This window comes from Panthera pardus, unplaced genomic scaffold, assembly GCF_024362965.1.
Source record: "Panthera pardus isolate Hobbes unplaced genomic scaffold, ASM2436296v1 HiC_scaffold_27, whole genome shotgun sequence".
Taxonomy (NCBI): domain Eukaryota; kingdom Metazoa; phylum Chordata; class Mammalia; order Carnivora; family Felidae; genus Panthera; species Panthera pardus.
Genome location: NW_026526843.1, coordinates 122,428,947 through 122,450,658, shown reverse-complemented (window position 1 = coordinate 122,450,658; position 21,712 = coordinate 122,428,947). Strand labels below are relative to the sequence as shown.

The 21,712-nt window shown below is 46.0% G+C and overlaps 1 protein-coding gene across 3 annotated transcripts in view; it reads right to left on the bottom strand.

Moving 5' to 3' along the window:
• Window positions 1-21,712, bottom strand: part of STS (steroid sulfatase) — a 155,639-nt gene that overhangs the window by 68,981 nt on the left and 64,946 nt on the right. For all 3 annotated transcript variants that reach the window (XM_019417774.2, XM_019417775.2, XM_019417776.2), the window contains exons 3-6: window positions 12,899-13,039; window positions 10,076-10,197; window positions 9,866-9,988; window positions 7,872-8,295 (exon numbers count right to left, since the gene is read on the bottom strand). In XM_019417774.2, coding sequence (XP_019273319.2) covers window positions 7,872-8,295; window positions 9,866-9,988; window positions 10,076-10,197; window positions 12,899-13,035 — 806 coding nt within the window. In that variant the 5' untranslated portion in view covers window positions 13,036-13,039. The remainder of the gene's footprint in view (window positions 1-7,871; window positions 8,296-9,865; window positions 9,989-10,075; window positions 10,198-12,898; window positions 13,040-21,712) is intronic.

Sequence of the window (21,712 nt, the reverse complement as noted above, 5' to 3'; positions counted from 1 at the left end):
TGCTAAAAAAAACAAGCTAACGTTAAAACACTGAGAAGTTTCCCATAAAAAAAAACTCCTCCTCAAATAGTTCCCTCTCACAAATAGGCATTTATCCTTTCTCTTTTTTAAGATAAATGTTTATTTGTTTTTGACAGACGGAGAGCAAGCAGGGAGGTGCAATGAGAGAAGGGGACAGAGGATCTGAAGCACGCTCCATGCTGTCAGCACGGAGCCCGATGTGGGGCTTGAACTCTTGGAACCGTGAGATCATGAGCTGAGCCAAAATCGAGAGTTGGATAGCCAGTCAACTGAACCACCCAGTATCTCCTCTCTGGAACAAGGGACAAGTCAGCAGCACCAGCCTGCATTTCTGAGGGACAGCAGGCCACCACTGGGAAGGAGCTGAACCAAAGCCAGTTCCCTTGGGCCTCCAGACCCGGACCACCCATTGCTAATTTCCTCACCAGCCTGGACCCCCGGGAATCCGTGCTTCAATGCCTGACGTCCCAAAGGCCGCGCTTGCTGATTCCAGTTTAGGTCATAATCCCAGGGCATAAAAGAGATGTGTGTGTTTGATGAAAGGAGGAAGGTCTGAGAGTGCTTTATCCACACGCCCCCTTCAGTTAGGAATGCTGTGGATCTAGACACACTAGAGCAAAAAGCAAGGAGCTGCCTGTAAGTGTATTTGGCTTGTGGCTTGCTCAGCCTGGGATGGACACTCATACTAAGAGCCCAAACCCCTTGCATTCCTAAACCCACGTCCTGTTGGCTCATGCAAGGTAGAAACCAATCAAGGGGCATCTATCCTTACTGAGCAAGACCATTCTTTAATTACTTAACCTTTCTCCTGTTGAACACATATGTGTCCCTTTGTGTTGCCCTTAATCGTTAATCTGATGTACTTTTCTCCCCGTGAATTAAAATCGATATCACCCCCATTCCTTTCTGGCTTAAACTCTTATTTAAACTAATAGAGCCATCCCACAATCTCTTTCTTCAGAAGATGCTTTGTGCCAAATCGCAGCTATTCATCATGGCCACTTATACCACAGTCTGGCTGGAAATGTCAAAGGCTAGGTCAAAGGGACCCTGTAAATGCGTTTCAAGATTTTGACTGTGCCAAATATCAATGGCAGTGGAACAGGATAAAAGGTCAGGTCTTCCGATGATACATTTATCAGCTAGTTCCAGGTTTTACAGCATTATGATGACAACAATGTTTGCAGAAAGAAGTCTCTATTTCCTGTAAAACTACACACCATGGAAAATGGTAGAGGGAGCACTTCCCCGTGACCCTCCAGTAAGCACATACTCTCTGTGTGGCAAAGTTACCTCCTCTGCTTACTCATGCTTTTCCAACATTCTGATGTCATGGTCGCTTCCCTTTGCAAATCAGGATTTGTTGAAGTCACAAAAATGAGATCTTGCCACTCTGGGAAATCAGAGATTAAAAACAGAACTCTAGGGACCTCACCAAGACAAAAGGCTTCTGCATGTCGAAGGAAAACAATCAACAAAACTAAAAGGCAACTGATGGAATGGGAGAAGATGTTTGTAAATGATGTATCAGATGAAGGGTTAGTATCCTAAATCTGTAAAGAACTTATGAAACTCAACACCCGAAAAACAAATAATCCAGTGAAGAAATGGGCAAAACACATGAATAGACACTTTTCCAAAGAACACTTCCAGATGACTAACACACACATGAAAAGATGCTGAACATCCCTCATCATCAGGGAAATACAAATCAAAACCACAAGGAGATACCACCTCATACCTGTCAGAATGGCTAACATTAACAAGTCAGGCAACAATAGGTGTTGGCAAGGATGCAGAGAAACCCTTTTGCACTGTTGGTGTGAATGCAAACTGGTGCAGCTATTCTGGAAAACAGTATGGAGGTTCCTCAAAAAATTAAAAATAGAACTACCCTATGACCCAGCAATTGCACTACCAGGTATTTATCCAAGGGATACAGGTATGCTGTTTCGAAGGGGCACATGCACCCCAATATTTATAGCAGTGCTATTGACAATAGCAAAAGTGTGGAAAGAGCCCAAATGTCCATCGATGGATGAATGGATAAAGAAGATGTGGTATATATATACAATGGAGTATTACTCGGCAATCAAAAAGAATGAAATCTTGCCATTTGCAACTACGTGGATGGAACTGCGGGGTATTACGCTAAGCGAAATTAGTCAGAGAAAGACATCATATGACTTCACTCATATGAGGAATTTAAGATACAAAACCGATGAACATAAGGGAAGGGAAGCAAAAATAATGTAAAAACAGGGAGGGGTACAAAACATAAGAGACTCTTAAATACAGAGAGCAAACAGAAGGTTGCTAGAGGGATTGTGGGTGGGGGGATGGGCTAAATGGGCAAGGGGCACATTAAGGAGGGCACTTGTTATGATGAGCACTGGGTGTTATATGTAGGGGATGAATCACTGGATTCTACTCCTGAAATCATTATTGTACTATCTGCCAACTAACTTGGATGTAAATTTAAAAATAAATAAATAAATAAATAAATAAATAAATAAATAAATAAATAATGGAACTCTAGATCTTTGCCAAAGTTTACATTTGCTTTCTAGTAGACTCAACGCTAAAAATACAAGAGATATCCCTTCTTAAGCTCAACTGAAAATTATTAGCATTTATTTCACTTCCAATGACAGCCTCTTAGCACACACACACACCTACACTAAATATGTTCAATACATATTGAGTACATGTTGAATACATTCAATATGCACTGAACATGGGAGCCTGGAGAACAGAATTCTCAGGGTCAATTTCATATGAATTTTTGAATCCAATCGCTGGATACCATAAACTATACAAATTATGTGGGTGTGTGTAGAGTCACCGTGCTTCTTAGAAATGCCCTCTTCAGCCTGAACATGTGAATATTCGCAGAGAAAAACAAAGAGAAGTTTCTTTCAATTGTAATGTTTTCCCTAGCAATGAAGCGGTGTTTTCCATGAATTTAGGGAGAAAAGAGGCCAACATATCTGGCCCCTGACACCACACAATGACCCAGGTTCCCCTCGCTCTGTCGAGGACGATACGAAATGTGGGTCTCATTCTACCCAGTGGCATTAACCTTTTTAAATGTAGCCTTGACTTAAATGAATGAAACACTACTTTGTGAATAAAATTAACTCACTAAATTCACCTGTTATTATGCAGCCTCTGTTTTCTTTTCAGAATATGCAAACACTTCTCCATCACCATGGTAATGACTGTGCGGACCTCAGAGCTCCTGGAAGAACTACCAGGCTGCATCTCCTTTGAGGGGTGACACCTGGACTCTTCCCTTTGTAGACGGTCTGCTGAGACATCTGTAAGATTCCCCGGTCTCCTTCCACCTCCCCTGTACTCAAATCTAATCAGCAAGTTGGCAGAGTCCCTGGCAGAGCAGAGCAGAGGCATCTAAATGGCCCACTCCGAAAGAGAGAGGAGGCTTCACGGGCACTTAGCTGTGGTTTTGGATCTAGTGTGTTGCTATTAGTCATAGGGCTTTGGTAATTCACTCCAAATGTGGGGCCTCAAATGCCCCCACAAGAAGACATCTCTTTTCTCCCATCTCATGCGGCTGTTTTGCAGCATGAAAGACGTGATGTGTGTATCCCCAGGGCCTGGCAGGAAAGGACCACTGAGCAGAGGTCGCTGACACTTGAACATGCCCCGTTTGCGCCTTGCACCCAAGCTGGCCCTGATTTACAGAGCCCTGAAGACAGGAATGCCTAAGGGAGGAAGCTGGATGGCTGTAGGATCCTTCACTCAGCACACAGGGGGAAGGCCGGCAATCTCCAAGAAATCTACAGCTCATTCCTGCCTCTAAGAGCAACAAGGACTCTTGCTAATTCAAGTGGGTTCAGGATGAGCTGCCTCTTGAATTACTATACAGCTTATAGCATATGGTGTGGTGAACCAATCATCTAGCCTTCCAACAAAAACATCTCCCCAAGACAAATTTTATCCCTGGGAGTAAATTAGGATGAGGCCCCACGGACCATGTTGTGGTTTCAGCATTCCCAACCACCAGTCTCCTCAATGTTAGAAGTAAGCACTGGTGACCTGTCTGTAGCAAATTTGCTTCAGAAGACCTCACGCCCCTGTCATCCGCAGCTCCACATCTCAAGTCCGTATCTTCAGTATAAAATCATTCCAGCGAAAAGGCTTAGAGAACGAATATAAATTTTAGAAATAAAAGGGGCGCCTGGGTGGCTTAGTCGGTGATCTCACAGTCAGTGAGTTCGAGCCCTGCATCAGGCTCTGTGCTGACAGCTCAGAGCCAAGAGCCTGCTTTGGATTCTGTGTCTCCCTCTCTCTCTCTGCCCCTCCCCTGCTCTAGCTCTGTCTTGCAAAAAACAAAAATGAATAAAAATGTAAAAATAAATAAATAAATAAATAAATAAATAAATAAATAATTTTAGAAATATCAGTTTAAACCATTTTTATCACTATTATTGACATACGAATTGAACGTGAACTGCATACCCCCCACATTGTCTTTTATGCTAACATATCACGAGAAGGTGCCAGTTTCCACTGGGAAATTCTGAACTGAAACGCATTTGAATAAATTTCAGAAACATTGCCATTGCTTTGGTCATTGTCCTGCTCCTGCCGAGTCTGAATCCATTTCTCACACAAAGGTGGTAAGACCTTCTTAAATTATTCAGGATATGCTGGCCAATGACACAACACATATAAATGAGGTCTTCACCTCCTTAAGACAATCTTTTTTTTTTTTTTTTTGTACAAATGTTGCTATGATTCTTTGGTGACACATTAACGCAGATCTTTCAAGATGTGTGGCCATCACCCGCAGGGAATCAGGTATCACATGTGACACAGTCTGAGGACAACTGTACCCAAGGATGGGTTTACCTAGATGTTTTCAATCTTTGTGTGTTCAGGCAACGTCATGGCAAAAGCTTTTTGGGAAACAAATGCAGTATTTTCACTAATACTGACTGCCCGTGCTACACCAACGTGAGCAACAGGCATTTCCTCTGGAACCATCTATTTCGAAGAATAAACCCTTCTGTAATAACTCAGTAACCCCAACTTTCAACCGCGGTGTTGCTCGAACATCTTAAATCTCTAGTTCTGCCAGAAAATTGCAGATGCCTGCATCTCATCCACATGAACGACACAGGCTTCAATACCCTTAGGATCAAATTGCTCTTGGTTCCCTCCCAAAGCCACATGCGGAGGGACCCATTAAAATGCCTTGTAATCATATGAATATTCATACTCTCTATAGACTCCTCCACTGCTGTCAAAATACCACCTGTGGAAAAGAAGTGATTCATCTAGAAGCCGAGTCTGATCCCTGACCCCTGTGATTCTGCAGGGGCCACCGTATTATTAATGTCTTCTGTTTCTGAGAGATTGCTGGTGGATGCAGACGGATGGGCGAGTGTTCAGCTGTTCGAGCAAATTTGGCAGACAGCAGACTGCTGTGTTCTGGCATGAGTGGACAGGTCTGCAATCCCAGGGAGCGCCGTCTGAGTCCGGGATGGCTGCTCCCTTGCTTAGAAAACACAGCGAGGTTAACCCACGTGGTAAGAGCTTTTTCAACCACGCGAACTGTGGCCCACTGTTGACTTATGATGCTAATTTAGTGTCACAGCCAGTTCTTAAAAAATAATACACAACAGGGACACCTGGGTGGCTCAGTCGGTTAAGCGTCCAACTTCGCCTCAGGTCATGATCTCGTGGTCCGTGAGTTCGAGCCCCGTGTCGGGCTCTGTGCTGACAGCTTGGAGCCTGGAACCTGCTTTGGATTCTGTGTCTCCCCCTCTCTCTGCCCCTCCCCCGCTCACACTCTGTCCCCCTCTCTCTCAAAAGTGAATAAACGTTAAAAAAAAAATAAAAAAAAATAACACACTACAGGGGCACCTAGGTGGTCAGTTGGTTGAGTCTTTGACTTTGGCTGAGGTCATGATCTCACAGTTCCTGAGTTCGAGACCCACATGGGGACTCACCGCCGTCAGTGCAGAGCCTACTTTGTATCCTCTGTCCCTCTCTCTCTGCGCCCCTCCCCCACTCGTACTTTCTCTCTCAAAAAGAAATAAAACATTACCAAAACACACACACACACACACACACACACACACACACACACACAACAGAATAAGATGCAAAGTGGAGCGCCTGGCTGGTTCAGTCGGTTAAGCATCTGACTTCAGCTCAGGTCATGATGTCACTGTTTGTCAGTTCAAGCCCCGCCTTGGGGTCTGTACTGTCAGCTCTGAGCCTAGACCTGGTTTGGATTCTGTGTCTCCTTCTCTCTCTGCCCCTCCCTCGCTCTTGCTCTCTGTCTGTCAAAAATGAATAAATGTTAAAAAAAACTAAAAAAAAAAAAAAGTAAGATGCAAAGTATCAGAAGTGATCATGCTGCTAAAAAAAAAAAAGAATCGTTTCAAGAGACTTGTTTCAATTAACAATCTATGTATATCTTACTGGATGACAACATAACATGTATACCTTATAAAGTTCTAAAACTTTTGCATTAGATCACAAGTCAGTATACCCTTCTAGAAAAGTCTGGGGGCAAAACAATAATTGCAGCTTTTGTCCCTAAAGTCCCCATCGACACTCTAGTATGTTTCCGAGTGTCCTAGGAGACATGTGTTTTAGACTCTCTCAGGGAGCTTGTTAAAAGGAGATGTTCCTCAGCACGGCTCAGTAGCAACCTCAAGAGAAAAGATGGGCAACCTTCAGTTTTAACAGCAGCCTCAGTTCTTGTAACAGTCTGAGCAGCCATTATTCTGGCTGTGCGGGCCAACAAACCTACGTAGGCACCGATAACCCAATGGCACCTCTATATGCAAGTGATTACGACAGACACTTAAGAGCATGACTGCCAGCTTAAAATCTTCCGTCCAGACCCGCATTATGTCCTCCCTCCTGCCATTGTGCTGAAACCCAGTCTCCGCAGCCTTTGTTGCTGGAACAACTCACGCTCCCAGCATGCACGCGGCCAGTGACTGCCCAGACCCAATGTGTGATTTTAAGATGAAATTTCCACTTTTCTCAGGGCACCTGGGTGGCACCTGACTTATGATTTCAGCTCAGGTCATGACCTCATAGTTCATGAGTTCAAGCTCTGCATCTGGCTCTGCACTCATGGACTGGAGCCCGCTTGCGATTCTCTCTCCCTCCCTCTGTTTCTGCCCTTCCCCCTCTCTGTCCCACTCTCTCAAAATAAATAAACTTTGAAAAGAAAAAAAGAAACATCCACTTTTCTCTAAGGTGACAAATGGAACAGAACGGTTCTGTTTTTGACAGTAGGTGTTCCTGATACAGTTCCTACTCAGGAATGCCACCAACCCTTCTCTGGTTGGTGACTGCAACCCTCAACACTATGCATGAAAGGGGTCCTCACGGACTAAACGAGATCGTCAGCTTCCCCCTTTCTCCTCACACAGTGGTTTTGCTCGGAAACTTTCATGGGGGATCTCCCTGTGTCCTTTGTGTCGCAAGGACATCTACACTTACAATGCTTGCTTGAAGAGTAATGACCGTGCTTACAATGCTCACTTGAAGAGTAATGACCGTGGTGATACTTAAAGCCCCTTTGGTCATGTGGGAGACCTTTCTGGCATGGTACCAGGAGCACAAGATGTGAGTGATATCGGCAGAGCTGTTCCAGCGAGAGCCCACGCCATTACGCTTCCTATCACGTGTCAGTCCGTTCTCTGCATCCTTCCTCCCGAGAGCCTAGCTGGACAAATCTGCTCTGCATGGAAGGGGAAACGTGGCTGGCAAGACCACACCATTTTTCCAACCTGTACGGAAATAACCAAACACTACGCTTCACGGGCAGCAGCATCAGGATAAAAGGTGATACCTACCGTCGAATGAACTGGGCCGCATCCGCCACCAGCCTCTGCATGAGGTTGTCGTAGGATAGAGGCTGCTGGGTGATCTCGTGGTTCCTCATCAGGAAGCAGTTCAGGGGCCGGAAGTAATGCAGGAAGCACACCAGAAGGCCCAGTATCATGGCGGCCAGGCAGAGAAGGCCGAAGAAGACCAGAGGGGGCACTCGGACCAGCCCCAGGTACTTGAGCACCACCATGGTGAGGAGAGTGACCGCTATGATCTGAAGAGGGATGAACACCAGCAGCCTGATACCCCTGGTGAACACACTGCCTTCTCCGGGCTTGCAGTCCCTTAGGTTGGTCACAGGGATCCCATGGAAATAATCAAAGCCATGGCTCAATGGGTGGTGACAAAAGTCGCTTTTGTTGTGACAGTTCGTCCCAAGGTGCCACTTCCCTGAGAAGGAAGCGGATGATAGGTTTAGACCCAATGAACACCCTAACTTGAACGTTAGCGTCTGATTCCCACCTGGTGAAAAGCGGGATCGCTCTGCACGTTTATTAGCCAAACGCCTACTATTCTGTAGAACCCCCTGGTTTTTCACTTCCTCCTCCACAAACAACAAGGTATTCACTACTCACTCTATCAGAAAACAAGAACTAATTTAGTGTCGAAAATAACAAAAGAAAACAAAAGAAAAATACCTAACATATTTAACAGGCAGGTGACAAAAATACACAGAAAAACACAGTGTCTTTAAAGACAGTTCCTTAAAATTAAAGTTGTAGGACCAATTTGGTTTTGTCCCTTGAATATTAAAAGTGAAAATGAATCCTTTCTCAAAAAGCTGCACCTCAAGCATGAGCAAATCACACTCATAACTTAGCAATTATTTTAAACATCTAGGAACATTTCTTATAAAATGTTAATTATACCACTAAATTGGTTGAGTGTCTCACAAAAGAAAAACATGATGGTTTAATGACAAGAGGTAGGAGGAAAGACAATGGTCATTTTGCTTCTATGAAATATTTTAGGATTCATCTGATGACCCACATAGACTTAAGCGTATTAACTAAAAAAGGACGAATGTATCACTCCTATCAACTGAATAAAATCAATGTCAAGTGAGACAAAGTCTAACATAATTTTAGCACTAATATATAAAATTAAAATACTCAACAGCATAGTGTGTATACATAGTTTCGTATGCTGTATGGCTATTTATAATTATTTATCAATCTATCATCTGTTCCATCTCTGTATCTCATCTGTCCATCCATCACCTATCCATCCACCCATCCATTCATTAATTTATCATCCATCTTTAACCATCATCCATCTACTCATCATCCATTCATCCATCCATCATTCATCCGTCCATCCAATTACCCATCCATTCAACATCCATCCAACCATCTTTTATGCACCCATCCATCCCTCCACCATCCATCCATCATGCATCCATCCATCAACCCAATATCCATCCATTCATCATCTATCCATCCACCCATTATCCATCCATTATCCACCCATCTATCCATCATTCATCCATCCATCCATCATCCATCCATCCATCATCTACCCATTATCCATATATCTATCATCCATCATCCATCCCTATATCCATCACTCATTCATCCCTCCATCATTCATCCACTCATCCACAATTCATCCATTCATCCACCCATCCATCATCTACTTCATCTGTTGATCTATCCATCCTTACCTCTGTCACCTATGTCATCCACCTTTCCATTTATCCATACATTCATCAGTCCATCCATCTATCATTATCTATCTATCTATCTATCTATCTATCCATCCATCCATCCATCCACACACACACACTGACCGTATCCTTACATTCAAATAGCTCAGATAGGTGTATTGCATTTTAATTGAAATGGAGATCATTTGTTCCCTATCTGAAGTTGTGCAAACTGTATGCGTGATGTCATCCGTAAGAAGGCAGTCACCATGTCCTGTCCCAGGCCCTCGACTCTCACTCCACAGCTGCCCATACCTATGAGAGCTGTTGAATAGCCTTGACCCTTGAGCAGCTTGGCAAACGTAATCTCGCTGGTGGGAAGTCCTCCAGATGAGGCCGAGAAGAGATACACACCCACGAGGAACTCAGATGCCATTCCTGAAGCAGGAGAGATGAGCACTGAAACAGGAGTCTGGGGATGCCCTTAGGAGGACAGCAGCCATGGCCATGCAGCCCACAGGTTACCTGATCGGATGGGGTAGCGGCCTGTCATGAAGGCTGCCCTACTCGGGGTGCACAGGGGTGATGCCGCCAGGTGCTGTGTGAGCTTCACGCCCCCTTCAGCCAACCGGTCAATATTGGGAGTCCTAGAACAGAAGACTCGTGTCATTCACGATGACCTTGACACATGCAGCTCCACTGTGGCTTTTCACAGTGCGTCACCTCTCCGTCATCCATGGAAATACCTAGGAGGATGCATGATGCAAGACAAACCATCCCAGTGCTTCTGCTCTGGGAACAGACTGGCCGATCCCATCACAGTTGTTGTGCACATGCTAGGCATTCTGTTCTGGGACCACGCTGAGCTCTCACCCCTCATCGTCTGCTGGGAATGAGGCTGCGCCCTCTCTGCCAGCCCACTTTCTGTCCTGCAGGTCCTGGCACAGACGGGATTCTCCTGAGCTTCCTATGACCAAGCTTGTCCCTGGGGGGTCTTGATGTGTGTGTGGGACACAGATCCTATCACAGCAACTTGCTCACCATAAACGGACAGCTCGGTTCACTGCGCTCCGCGCCTGCACCGTGGGGTAACACACATCTTGCTCATCATGGCCCACAGCCCGGTGCCCACACAGAGTAGCCCTCGGTGGTGCACAGCGTCAAGGGTACAGTCGTCTCCTCGCAGTGCTATCATCAACGTGCTCCCCCGCCCATGAATTTCGTGTGTGCATTTGACAGTCAACTTCTTCCCTGTGCTTTTCTGCCTTCAGTCAGAGATTTAGAAGATTTAGAAGGACTGAACCTGTGTATCTGACTTAAACCTCCCCATCCCTAGACTGACACTTTTTTTCTTCCTTTTGAGATTTGGTAGAAACAAAACCTTAAAGCTTGATTGTAATTTTTTTTAATTAAGACAGCTGAATAGGAACGGTTGTCTGTTCTCTCAGTGAACTTCAGGAATACGTATATTGTTTTAATGTTTATTTATTTTGAGGGGGGAGGGGCAGAAAGAGAGGGAGAGAGAGAGAATCCCAGGCAGGCTCTATGTGGTCAGTGCACAGGGCCTGATGTGGGGCCTGATCTTATGAACCGTGAGATCACGACCTGAGCTGAAATCAAGAGTCAGATGCTTCACCAACTGAGCCATATGTCTACTGAGGAATACACAGAATATTAAAAATAATAAATAAAATTTTTAAAATGAATAGACATGAATAAGAAAAAGTAAATTACTAAAAAGAGATGTACGGCAAGTGTCAAAAAGTAAGATCTACGCCATTTTTTACAAAATGAGGCGAACGGTGGGTGGAAAACTTATGTGGTTAATTGAAATCTCATCCTTGCCCATGTGTTTAAAACTCTAACAAATATCACAGGTAAGCTCACAGTTTAAAACAACAAGCAGCATCGGGATGCCTGGGTGGCTCAGTCAGCTAAGCTTCCGACTGTTGGTTTTGGCTCAGGTCATGATCTCACGGTTTGTGAGTCTGAGCTCTGTGTTGCACTCTGGGCAGACAGCGCAGACCCTGCTTGGGATTCTCTCTTCAATCTCAAAAATAAATAAACTTAAACAAAATTATTAAAAAATAAATAAGTAAAAAAAAATTTGAATGACAGAGGGGCACCTGGGTGTCTCAGTCACTTAACTCAGTCAGTTAAGCATCCCACTCCTGATTTTGGGTCAGGTCATCAACTTATTGTTTCTTGGTTCGAGCCCCACATCGGGCTCTGTGCTGACAGTGCGCAGCCTGCTTGGGTTTCTCTGTCTCAAGAATACCTAAACATTAAAAACAAAACAGAACAGAACAAGCGGCATCTGATGCAAAGGTTCAGTGTGGAACTGAGACACATCTGGTTAAGCCTTGCACAATGGTTTCTCCTGAAAAGAAAAACGTATAGCCAACTTCTGTTTGATGTGACACATCACAACGAAACACCCCTTCCTGCTGCGTTGTCATGTAGAAGAGACGATGACGAGGCAGAGTGATGGCAAGAAAGTAAATCAGTGTCCCGTGGCACTTACCAGTGCGTCCATCCCCAAGCTTCACAGAGTCACTATTGATAGATCTCATGAGAAGATTCTATAAAAGCACACGATCTCTTTCCCCACCTTGTGTGATTCGGTTTGAACTGATCATTGCTAAGTAAGAGGAAGCTCAGGACCAGTTTATGTCATTGTTTCCTCATCGTTATAAAGAGAGAATGCCGTCTTGATGCCAATATTCTATTACTCAAGGACCAACTTCCTTTTTTAAACCAAAGGGCCCTTAGAATACATCTTACATGAACCTAGTGTTACGCAGGGGGCTGAGAAACGAAACGCCCTCATCTGTCCCTGATTCTGGTCCCCAGTGTCCTTCTAGCATCACCATGACCCCTGATCCTTGGAAGGTTCTGGAGTCATCCAACCTGACACATGCCTCTGGGCCACCTGTCCCGGCCAGGGTGGTAACTGTGGAGGCAAAACAAGGAGGGATGGGGGCAGGGGGGGCCACCCACTGGCACAAAGCCAGGTACCAGACAGAGAAAATAAAATAAAGAGGTGAGCCAATGGGAAGAAGAGACGGAGGACGTGTGGAAGCAGGACAGTATCATTGGGTCAGACAGTCATTAGGAGTACCTTTCCAGTGGTCTCTCTGGGTTGATGCAACTCACTACCCGTGTTTGAACACATCAAGTCCCGCCCGCCTTCCCGACGCCAGTATCTGCCTGCACCCACGAGAAGTCACACATCAACGAGTGTGCCCTGAAGGGGTGGTCTGCATGCTCTGTGACTGTGTTCACATCACTGGGGACCACTGCCTACGAGCAGGGCCAGGCTTTCGCACGACAAGCACGTCATCGCACCTGAGGGTCTTGTTTCCATAGCACCCAAGATCTCCGATGCCAAGGTCGTCAGCCAGCAGGAGGACCAGGTTGGGCCTTGTGGCTGCATGGCTCTGGGCCACACTCAGGAATGACAGCAGGACCAGGCGAATCCTCATCCTCCTGCAAAGGGCAACGACAAAGACAGAAGTGAGGGACGCCAGCGTGCAATGGACCACCTCCTTTTCTGGGACCTTCTCCCAACCTGTCGCCCCAGACCATTTGTGCTGCAAGAACACAGACTCCGGTGAGCAAAGCACTTTGTCCTCTTTCCAGGGTGTTTGCTTCCAAAACAAACATTTCTGTCTCCAAGGATAGTAATGACCTCTCATTTCTTTTTCTTTTTTTATTTAAGTTTATTTGTTTTGTGCGAGACAGAGAGAGCGTGATGGGGAGAGGGGCAGAGAGAGAATCCCAAGCAGGCTCTGCAGGATCAGCTCAGAGCCCGACATGGGGCTCGAACCTACAAACTAAGGGATCGTGACCTCAATGGAAACCAAGAGTCGGATGCTCAACCAAATGAGGCACCCAGGCACCCCATGACCTGTCATCTCTATTCTACTACTCTTCCCCAACACATAGGCTCTGCTTGGAAGAAGGAAAACACAACCACCCGCCATCTTTTTTTGGCATGTGAGCTCTGTAATTAGCTAAAAGTTCTCTGTGTGAGCTGTGGATAGACGAGTACTTCACTAAGACCCAACTGTCAACGTCCTCTCCTTTCTAAAATTCGCTTCTTTTTTGTTTGTTTTTAAAGGGAAGGTTGGGTCAACGTTTCAAAACTCAAGGAGCACAAGGTTTATAGCCTGGGGCAGCTCGAGATGCTGGGTAATAGGTCACACTTCGCCGTCTCCCATCACTGTCTCCCCGCCTCCTAGACCAGGGTCCCTGTGTCCGTTCAACCTCCCAGCTGGAACCAGAAGCCTGGCCCTGGGAATCAGATTCTCTCCTCTACCGGAGGACGGGGCTTCCCAGTTCATTTTGTTGTCTGCCTCCGTCGCTCCTCTGGTTCCCATCATCTACTGCTTTTGCAGCCCCGACCCTGTGTCCCATCAAGTGAGAGCCAGAGCACTGGCAGGTGCTGTCCTGGGCATGTTGTTCGACAGGCCTGGTGGGTGGCAGGGAGGTGTGCAGGAGATACACCCCAGTCCCTGACCACGGTCAACATTCATGTCCTTCTTAACCTCTCCTCTCTGAACGTACTCCCCGACGTTACACAGCATTTGTGACTCAGCAACACCGCACAACAACTTGGGTGGCTATGAAACTGGACGTCCTCTTTCCTCACTGTGCTGTGGGCACTAGGAGGGCAGCGGCTGGGTGAGCGAGCATCCAAGAAAACCGCGCGACACATAGCACCGACGTTTTTTCTGTTGAATTAAAAATGCCCCACTCCAAACTCCACCGAAACACAGGTTAAGAAGGAGACTACACTGCATGGTACGTGGGTGGAAGGTTCGATGGGTAGTAGAAGGATGTGAAAAGGAGCATCCGTCTGTCGCTATGAGCACCGACACACAGTGAAGCTTCTCAAGATTACTGAAGACACCCATTAGTAGTGCCTACGAAATGCCCTGGGCTCGCACGTCAGGGGTCCCTAAGTGGATGCAACCCCTTGGAAATGCAAAACTAACACCAGTGACGGATAAACGAGCATGCCCCCTAACCTCCCGTCCCCACAACAAAGCAACGTGGCGCCTTCCCACCAGAGAAGGCAAGAGAACCACAACACCGTGCTTGTGTGCTTCTAACTACTGGGTGTTTTCGTGCTTCCCTTAACCTGGACACTAAATACACACAACTTCATATCTGGAAGCGCACTTTTGTGTGTGCACGTGTGCACTGTAAGCCCTCTGCCTACGCCTTCATGAGCTCACCTACATGAAGAACACAGGAGCACGTGCTCGTTATCATTATTATTTTAACTGTATTTCATCAGGATTAATTATTTATTGGGTAAATAAATGATGATTATTGTGAACAGGGTTTCCCAGCCCTGACGTCACTGGCACCCTTGCTGTGGGGCTCATGGGTCACTGGACGAAGCTCAACTGCACCCCAGCCTCGCTGCCTTGCCCCCTCTCTTCCAGCAGCAACAGAGGCCCCAGTGGAGAGCGGCCGACGTATGCCCACCTGGCACCCCTCCCAGCATCTGTCAAATCATCTGCACGCACGACGTGTGCTCTCCTAGCTAAGCAGCTCGGTGTCTACAGAAGGATTCGGAAGCCGCCGCCCATCTGAGTGACCACAGACCTCTCCTCTGCACCTACCTGTGTATCAGCAGTGCTTACAGATAATGCTCCGTGGCCACGACTGGCCCCCACCACTGACCTGGAGGAACACCACCTTCCTCTCCCTCCTGACACACTTCTGCTCTCCCGTCTTACGTCTCTCTCCCTCTCAAGCACCTTCCCTTCTCATAAAAGCCAACTCTGTTCTCCACTACCCTCTTCCTCTAGAGACAAGCAAGCAGGGAGCCATGGCTCATACAGCAGCCACTCTCCCACCCCTTACGCTGCCCTCAATTCTCTCTTTGGTGGCTTTTACTGCCTGCTTGTTAGGAAGTAGGGGGGGATGAGTGAAGGACTGTGGGTCAGGGGTCTTGTCCCCGCTCAGGCCACCAGCAACGAGGTCTTGGGCGTGAAACATGAGCTGCCCGTGCCTCAGTCTCATCCACTGTTCCCTGACATCCTGTGTCCACGACGGGGACTCAGCCGACGTGGTGGAAATAAAGGGCTGCCCTGCAATCGGGATCTCAGAGGTACATGCGTTCCTGAGTTCATCACGTTATTCACAACGGCCAAGACACGGGACCTACCCAAACATCTGTCAACAGAGGGACAGAGAAGATGCGGCACGCACGCACGTGCACACATACACACACGTGCACAGTCAATGGACTACTCAGTCACACACACACACACAGTCAATGGGCTATTAGTCACACACACACACACACAATGGACTATTAGTCTCACACACGCACACACACAGAGTCAATGGACTATTAGTCACACACACACACACAGTCAATGGACTATTAGTCACACACACACACACACAACGGGCTATTAGTCACACACACATATACACACACACAGAGTCAACGGACTATTACTCACACGCACACACACACAGTCAATGGACTATTAGTCTCACACACACACACACACATACAGTCAATGGAGTATTACTCAGTCACACACACACACACAGTCAATAGACTATTACTCAGTCACATACACACATACACACACACAGAGTCAATGGACCATTACTCAGTCACACGCACAAACACACACACACACACACACACAGTCAATGGACTATTAGTCACACACACACACACAGTCAATGGACTGTTAGTCACACACACACACACACACACACACAGAGAGTCAATGGGCTATTACTCAGTCACAGACATACACACACACAGAGAGTCAATGGACTATTAGTCACACACACATGCACACACACAAAGAGTCAATGGACTATTAGTCACATACACACAAACACACACACAGTCAATGGACTATTAGTCACACACAATCAATGGACTATTGCTCAGTCTCTCACACACACACACACACACACACACACACACACACAGAGTCAATGGACTATTACTCAGTCATAAAAAGAAGAAAACAGTTCCATCTGCTACCACAGGGATGCACCAGGAGATATCACACCAGACAGAGAAAGACAAACACGGACTGAGCTCACTCATAGGTGGAATCTTAACTCTCAGAGGCAGAAGAGAATGCTGACTAGGGGCACACACATGGGGTGATGTTGGTGCAAGGCTACATGCTTTCTATTACACGACGAACACGCTGTGGGGACCTAACGGACAGCATGGTGAGCACAGTTAATAACAGTGTCCTTGCTTGCAACGGGCGTAGATGGTAGATTGTAAACGTTGTCACCACACACCAGAAAATGGTGAATATGTGAGGTGGGCAGTGTGTTAATTAACTTAATCGTGATCATCGTTTCACAACACATACGTATATGAAATCATCACCCTTCCACTTCAGATATATACAATTTTGTCAATCATGCCCCAGTGAAGCTGGGGCTGGGGAGAACATTGCCTTGCTTTCCCCTGAGGAGACGAAAAAGAAAGAGAAATAAAAGGTCTCCAAAATGATAAAGCATGAGACAAACACCACTGGTTGTTTAGGAAGACTTTCATGCGTCCATACTTTTAGAACTAAAAGCAATTCACTGACCATTCAACCAAATCCGTTCCAATTCAACATACCTATGGGGTGAAAACTGGTAAAAGACATCATGACGGCCTCGGGTTGGGCTAGTTTCACAGGGGAAGGAGCCTCAGAATCACCCTGTAGGGCTCTGGCCGGCCACAAGCACAGCACCCTCAAGGGTGGCCTTCTGCAGGTGGCTTCTGCAGGTGAGGTGAGGTTTCGATCCTGGCCCCCTGCCGGGTGGCGGCCAAACCTGGGCTGCGAATTCAGCCTCTTTGTCAGCACTTTGTGTTAAATGGAGATGAACATAACACTACCTTGTACGTGCCCTCAAGAAGATAAAATTATATGCTGAGTGCTGTGAATCCATAAGGGACTCGTCAGTAGCGGCCAGTAATCGTTGGGGGCAGTCATCACAGCACTGTTATTACAGCTTTGCGTAGATGATTGTAAGGATAGCGACAGGGTTTGAAGCAAAGAGGTGACCCCAGTGACGCCCTCCTGCTACTGATTCCCATCTTGGATAATCCCGTCCCCTTGGGTGGGACCGGACCTCCAGACTGGCTTGTAACGAACAGAATGTGGAAAACAAAGGCACGTGACGTCTGTGATGAGGTTGCAAAACCCCATGACCTCTGTGTGGCTAGCAGACTCCTCCTCCTGCTGGACTTGAAGGAAGTGAGATTGCACAACTGGACAGATGCCCCTCCAGGACGAGGGAGTGATGGCGGCCTCCAGCCAATGGGCAGCAAGGACCTGAGGCCCTCGTGCCAACAGGCTGCAAGAAACAGCATCTGCCCACAACCACCTGAGCGAGCTCGGGCACGGATCCTTCGGATGATACACCCTTCCTGGCCGGTACATCGGTGGCCACCCAGGGACCAGCTAAGCTGGGCCAGACTCCCCACCCACCGCACCTCTGGAGATAACAAACCATGCCGTCATCAGCTGCATGGAAGCAGAAAACTCACACAGGGTACAATAGCTTTAGACGTGAAGGTTCGGTTGTGCTAACGACGGCCTGAGAAAGGCTCTCTGTGGCGGGGGCTCGCAGGCCACGCTTAACTTATTTTCAGAACACACTTCATTAGTAATGACTAGTCAGAATTTATGTAAGTAATTTAAAGATACATTGCCCAGCTCACCAACCATGTGAAAAATGAATTTTTGTTTTACGACTGAAAGTTGAAAATACCAGGAATGAAAAATGTACTTCTGGTAGCCCAGAGGAACACGGTTGACAGAGAGATGAAATGAAGCAAAATCCAGGCCCCTTGTGAGTCTTAAGTAACATTTCACCAAAAAAATCCAGCTGCTGAGAGAAGTTCTTTGGCCTACCCTGACTTCATCGTACACAAAAATCAAAACTCATTTTTTTTAGAATTTTGGTTTGCTGTGTTTTTACTTTTATTCTAAATGTACAGAAGGAAAATACATAAAGAAAGTATTCAGAGAACCGCTCAGGGGATCAGTTTCTTTCCGTGTTCTTTTTACGGTGTTTGTTGCGCACATGGCTGAATGCACAGCGTTCCCATAGCCACGTGCCGTTTTTCTGTTCTTTGTTTTTCTGTGCAAAACTCACACTGTGAGCTGGGGAAAAGTCTGCAGGAACGGCAGGGATCAGAAATGGACGGCACTGTTAGCCCACAGAGGACACGGCGGACAGATGGTGACGAACTAAATCAGGGGGTGATGGGTGTGTCTGATTTGCATTCTCCCATCAACCTGTTGCTTTGTGGTGCCTGGATCTGGCAGAGGCTGGAGGAAATGTCAAGCACAGTGGCCATGACTCCATAGAGATGTTTGTACCCAAATGAGGTGGGGGCAGGTGGGAGAGAACAGGACTGATTGGGGATACTATTACTACCACTATGTAATTAACAGGAGATGGCATGTCAGAGAGAGAGAGAGAGAGAGAGACAGAGACAGAGAGAGACAGAGAGAGACAGAGAGAGACAGAGAGAGAGAGAGAGGTCAATGAGACTTCAAGCTTGCTCTCGGGAAAGATACTGCAGCAATGGGCTTTGCAGAGAAGAATGAAGACAAAAAAAATCCAGGGCTTAAGATTATGAATCGGCTACAAACCAGGATCTGACCACAGTCAGGATCCATTGTACATATGAATCCTCCTTGGGAAAAATTTGTTCCAACTTTCTGTGCAAAATTTTGCTGAGGTGCTTATTAATTCAGGTGTAGACTTTTTTTTTTTATTGGAATTAAACCCAATAGGATGAATGCCCTTTAATAATTATTAATATCTATAGAGAATGAATTCCTGACTCACAGAGTGGGTTTGGTTAGCTCAACGTGACATTATGTCATTAATTATACCTCCAAAATGTGCCTGCAGTAGATATAGTTAGGACTCGGGTGAGACCTATCATCGAGCCCAATTAAAATTGTTAGGAAATTTAAGTCTGTTAGAAGCCATTTAGAATCTCACTGCATCTAAATCATTACTGTCTGAAGTAACCACAACTTATTTGTTCCCCACAAACATGAATTAGAAAAAGGTGTTTATGAAGACGTTTCAAACTATTAAAACGTGGTTGATACAAGTAGTTTAAAAATAAAAGAAAGTGCTCTGCTGCTAACTATGAACAAGGTACATTAATTTCTGAAAAACTGCATAATTTCCCTCCTTAAAAAATTAAATTATTTTTCTGAACAATCTTAATTTGGCAAAAAAACAAAAAACTTTCTTGGGAAGTATCTATTCCTAAAACAGAATCATTATGGAGGAGAGAGAGAACTAAGAACACCTTCGTGACTGGAGGTGTAATTACATTACATTTGTTCATTAAAGAAAAATTAACAATGCACTTACATAACAGAAGCTTTACCATGGCAACAAAAATGTTCCTGATCTATTTGCTCAATGGAGAAAAAGGCATATTGAAAATAGAGAAAACCCTACACTTAGAAACCATATTTTTTTTAGAACAAATGGAGTTTTATTCCATTCAAACTACGTATAATAAAAATTTCTTAACCAATATATCCCGTGGACAAAGTGTTATCTAAATAGATGTCCTGTTTTAAAATCATAATAGTCATCTGACATCAAGACAGAAAAAACCCTATCTGAATATGTGTTAAAGAAAACAGGCATTTCTATAGATTTAAATATAAATTGTAATTTTTCTAATGTAATATTGCATGCAAACTATGCTTGAACAAGAAATAATAAACTGCTTGAAATTTTTCTAAAATAAATATTCAGGGGCGGCTGGGTGGCTCAGTCGGTTAAGCGGCCGACTTCAGCTCAAGTCATGATCTCACAGTTAGTGAGTTCAAGCCCCGCGTTGGGCTCTGTGCTGACAGCTTGGAGCCCGGAGCCTGCTTTGGATTCTGTGTCTTCCTCTCTCTCTGCCCCTGCCCTGCTGGGCTCTCTCTCTTTCTCTCTGTCTCTCTCAAAAATAAATAAACGTAGAAAAAAGTCTTTAAAAAAGAAAACAAAATAAAGTTAATGGTCACGTTTCACTTATTTACCACATCGCTGTCTTTACTGACTATGCCACGGTACATGGTCTTTTGGTCTTCGCATTTGTCAATACGCTTACCTATACATGGCACAATTAAATGAGTTACATTGATTTAATAACATGAATAAAGGTATTTTAAAAATAAAGCCTTGCTGAGCCTCTTCCTTTACATTTGAAATCTGGGAAGAGTTGACGAAGCACTAAGTTCAGAAACCTGCAAGATCCTGGTGCCTCCTGCTCCGGGAGCTCGTACAGCTTATGCTCCGGGACATGAAGAGTAGGTCAGCACGCAAGGAATCTGGGCACAACACCCTGCAAATTGGTGCTGACGCTCCTTACCCACCAACCACCAGGTCGCCCGATCTCCGCACACCTCTGTCCTCCGGCCGTACAACACAAGGGCTCGTACCTCGTCTAAGCTCCCGTGATGTTTATGTTCCCCAAACCTGATGGCTTTTCCCTAAGTCTGCCTGGAGCTGACTGTGTATTTTCTTTCCATGTGACAGGAGAGGGGCCGACTCTGAAAGCACTGACACAAAGCAACATGTTCCAGGAGAACTGTGAAAAGCAGAGTGAGAGGAGAATTCGACCCCCTGTCATGTTTGAGTTCCTGACAAGCGTTTCGCTGACTGTGTGGGGAAACGTCTGGCTGCCTCAACCTGTGTTAGGTACCTTGGCAAAGGTGAGTGTTCACCTTGACACTGACACACGCCAAGATGCAGGTGCCCTCGCTGATCTATGGCACCGAACAGACTGAGTCTTTTACGAGACTAGACCCGTCCCAGGCCAGCCTGGGACGTGGGAAATTTCTCAGGCAAAGGTGGGAATGGTCCTGTTGTCTCCTCGAGACCCAACCAGACAAGCCAGCTGAAGGGAGCCCCTCCCCTGGAGTTCAGAGCAACCAAAACGTACACGCTCAGCCCCGGTGGGAGAGCGACGCCAAGAGCACAAGGCTTCAGAATCAGGGTGGTGGAGACACCCACAAATGGCCACAGCGATAATAACAACTCACCCTCTTCAGTTTGTATCAGCTCATTAGCCTTGAGGTTCCCATGGTACAGAGACCACCCTCTACTACCAAGAACCAGTGTGGTTGG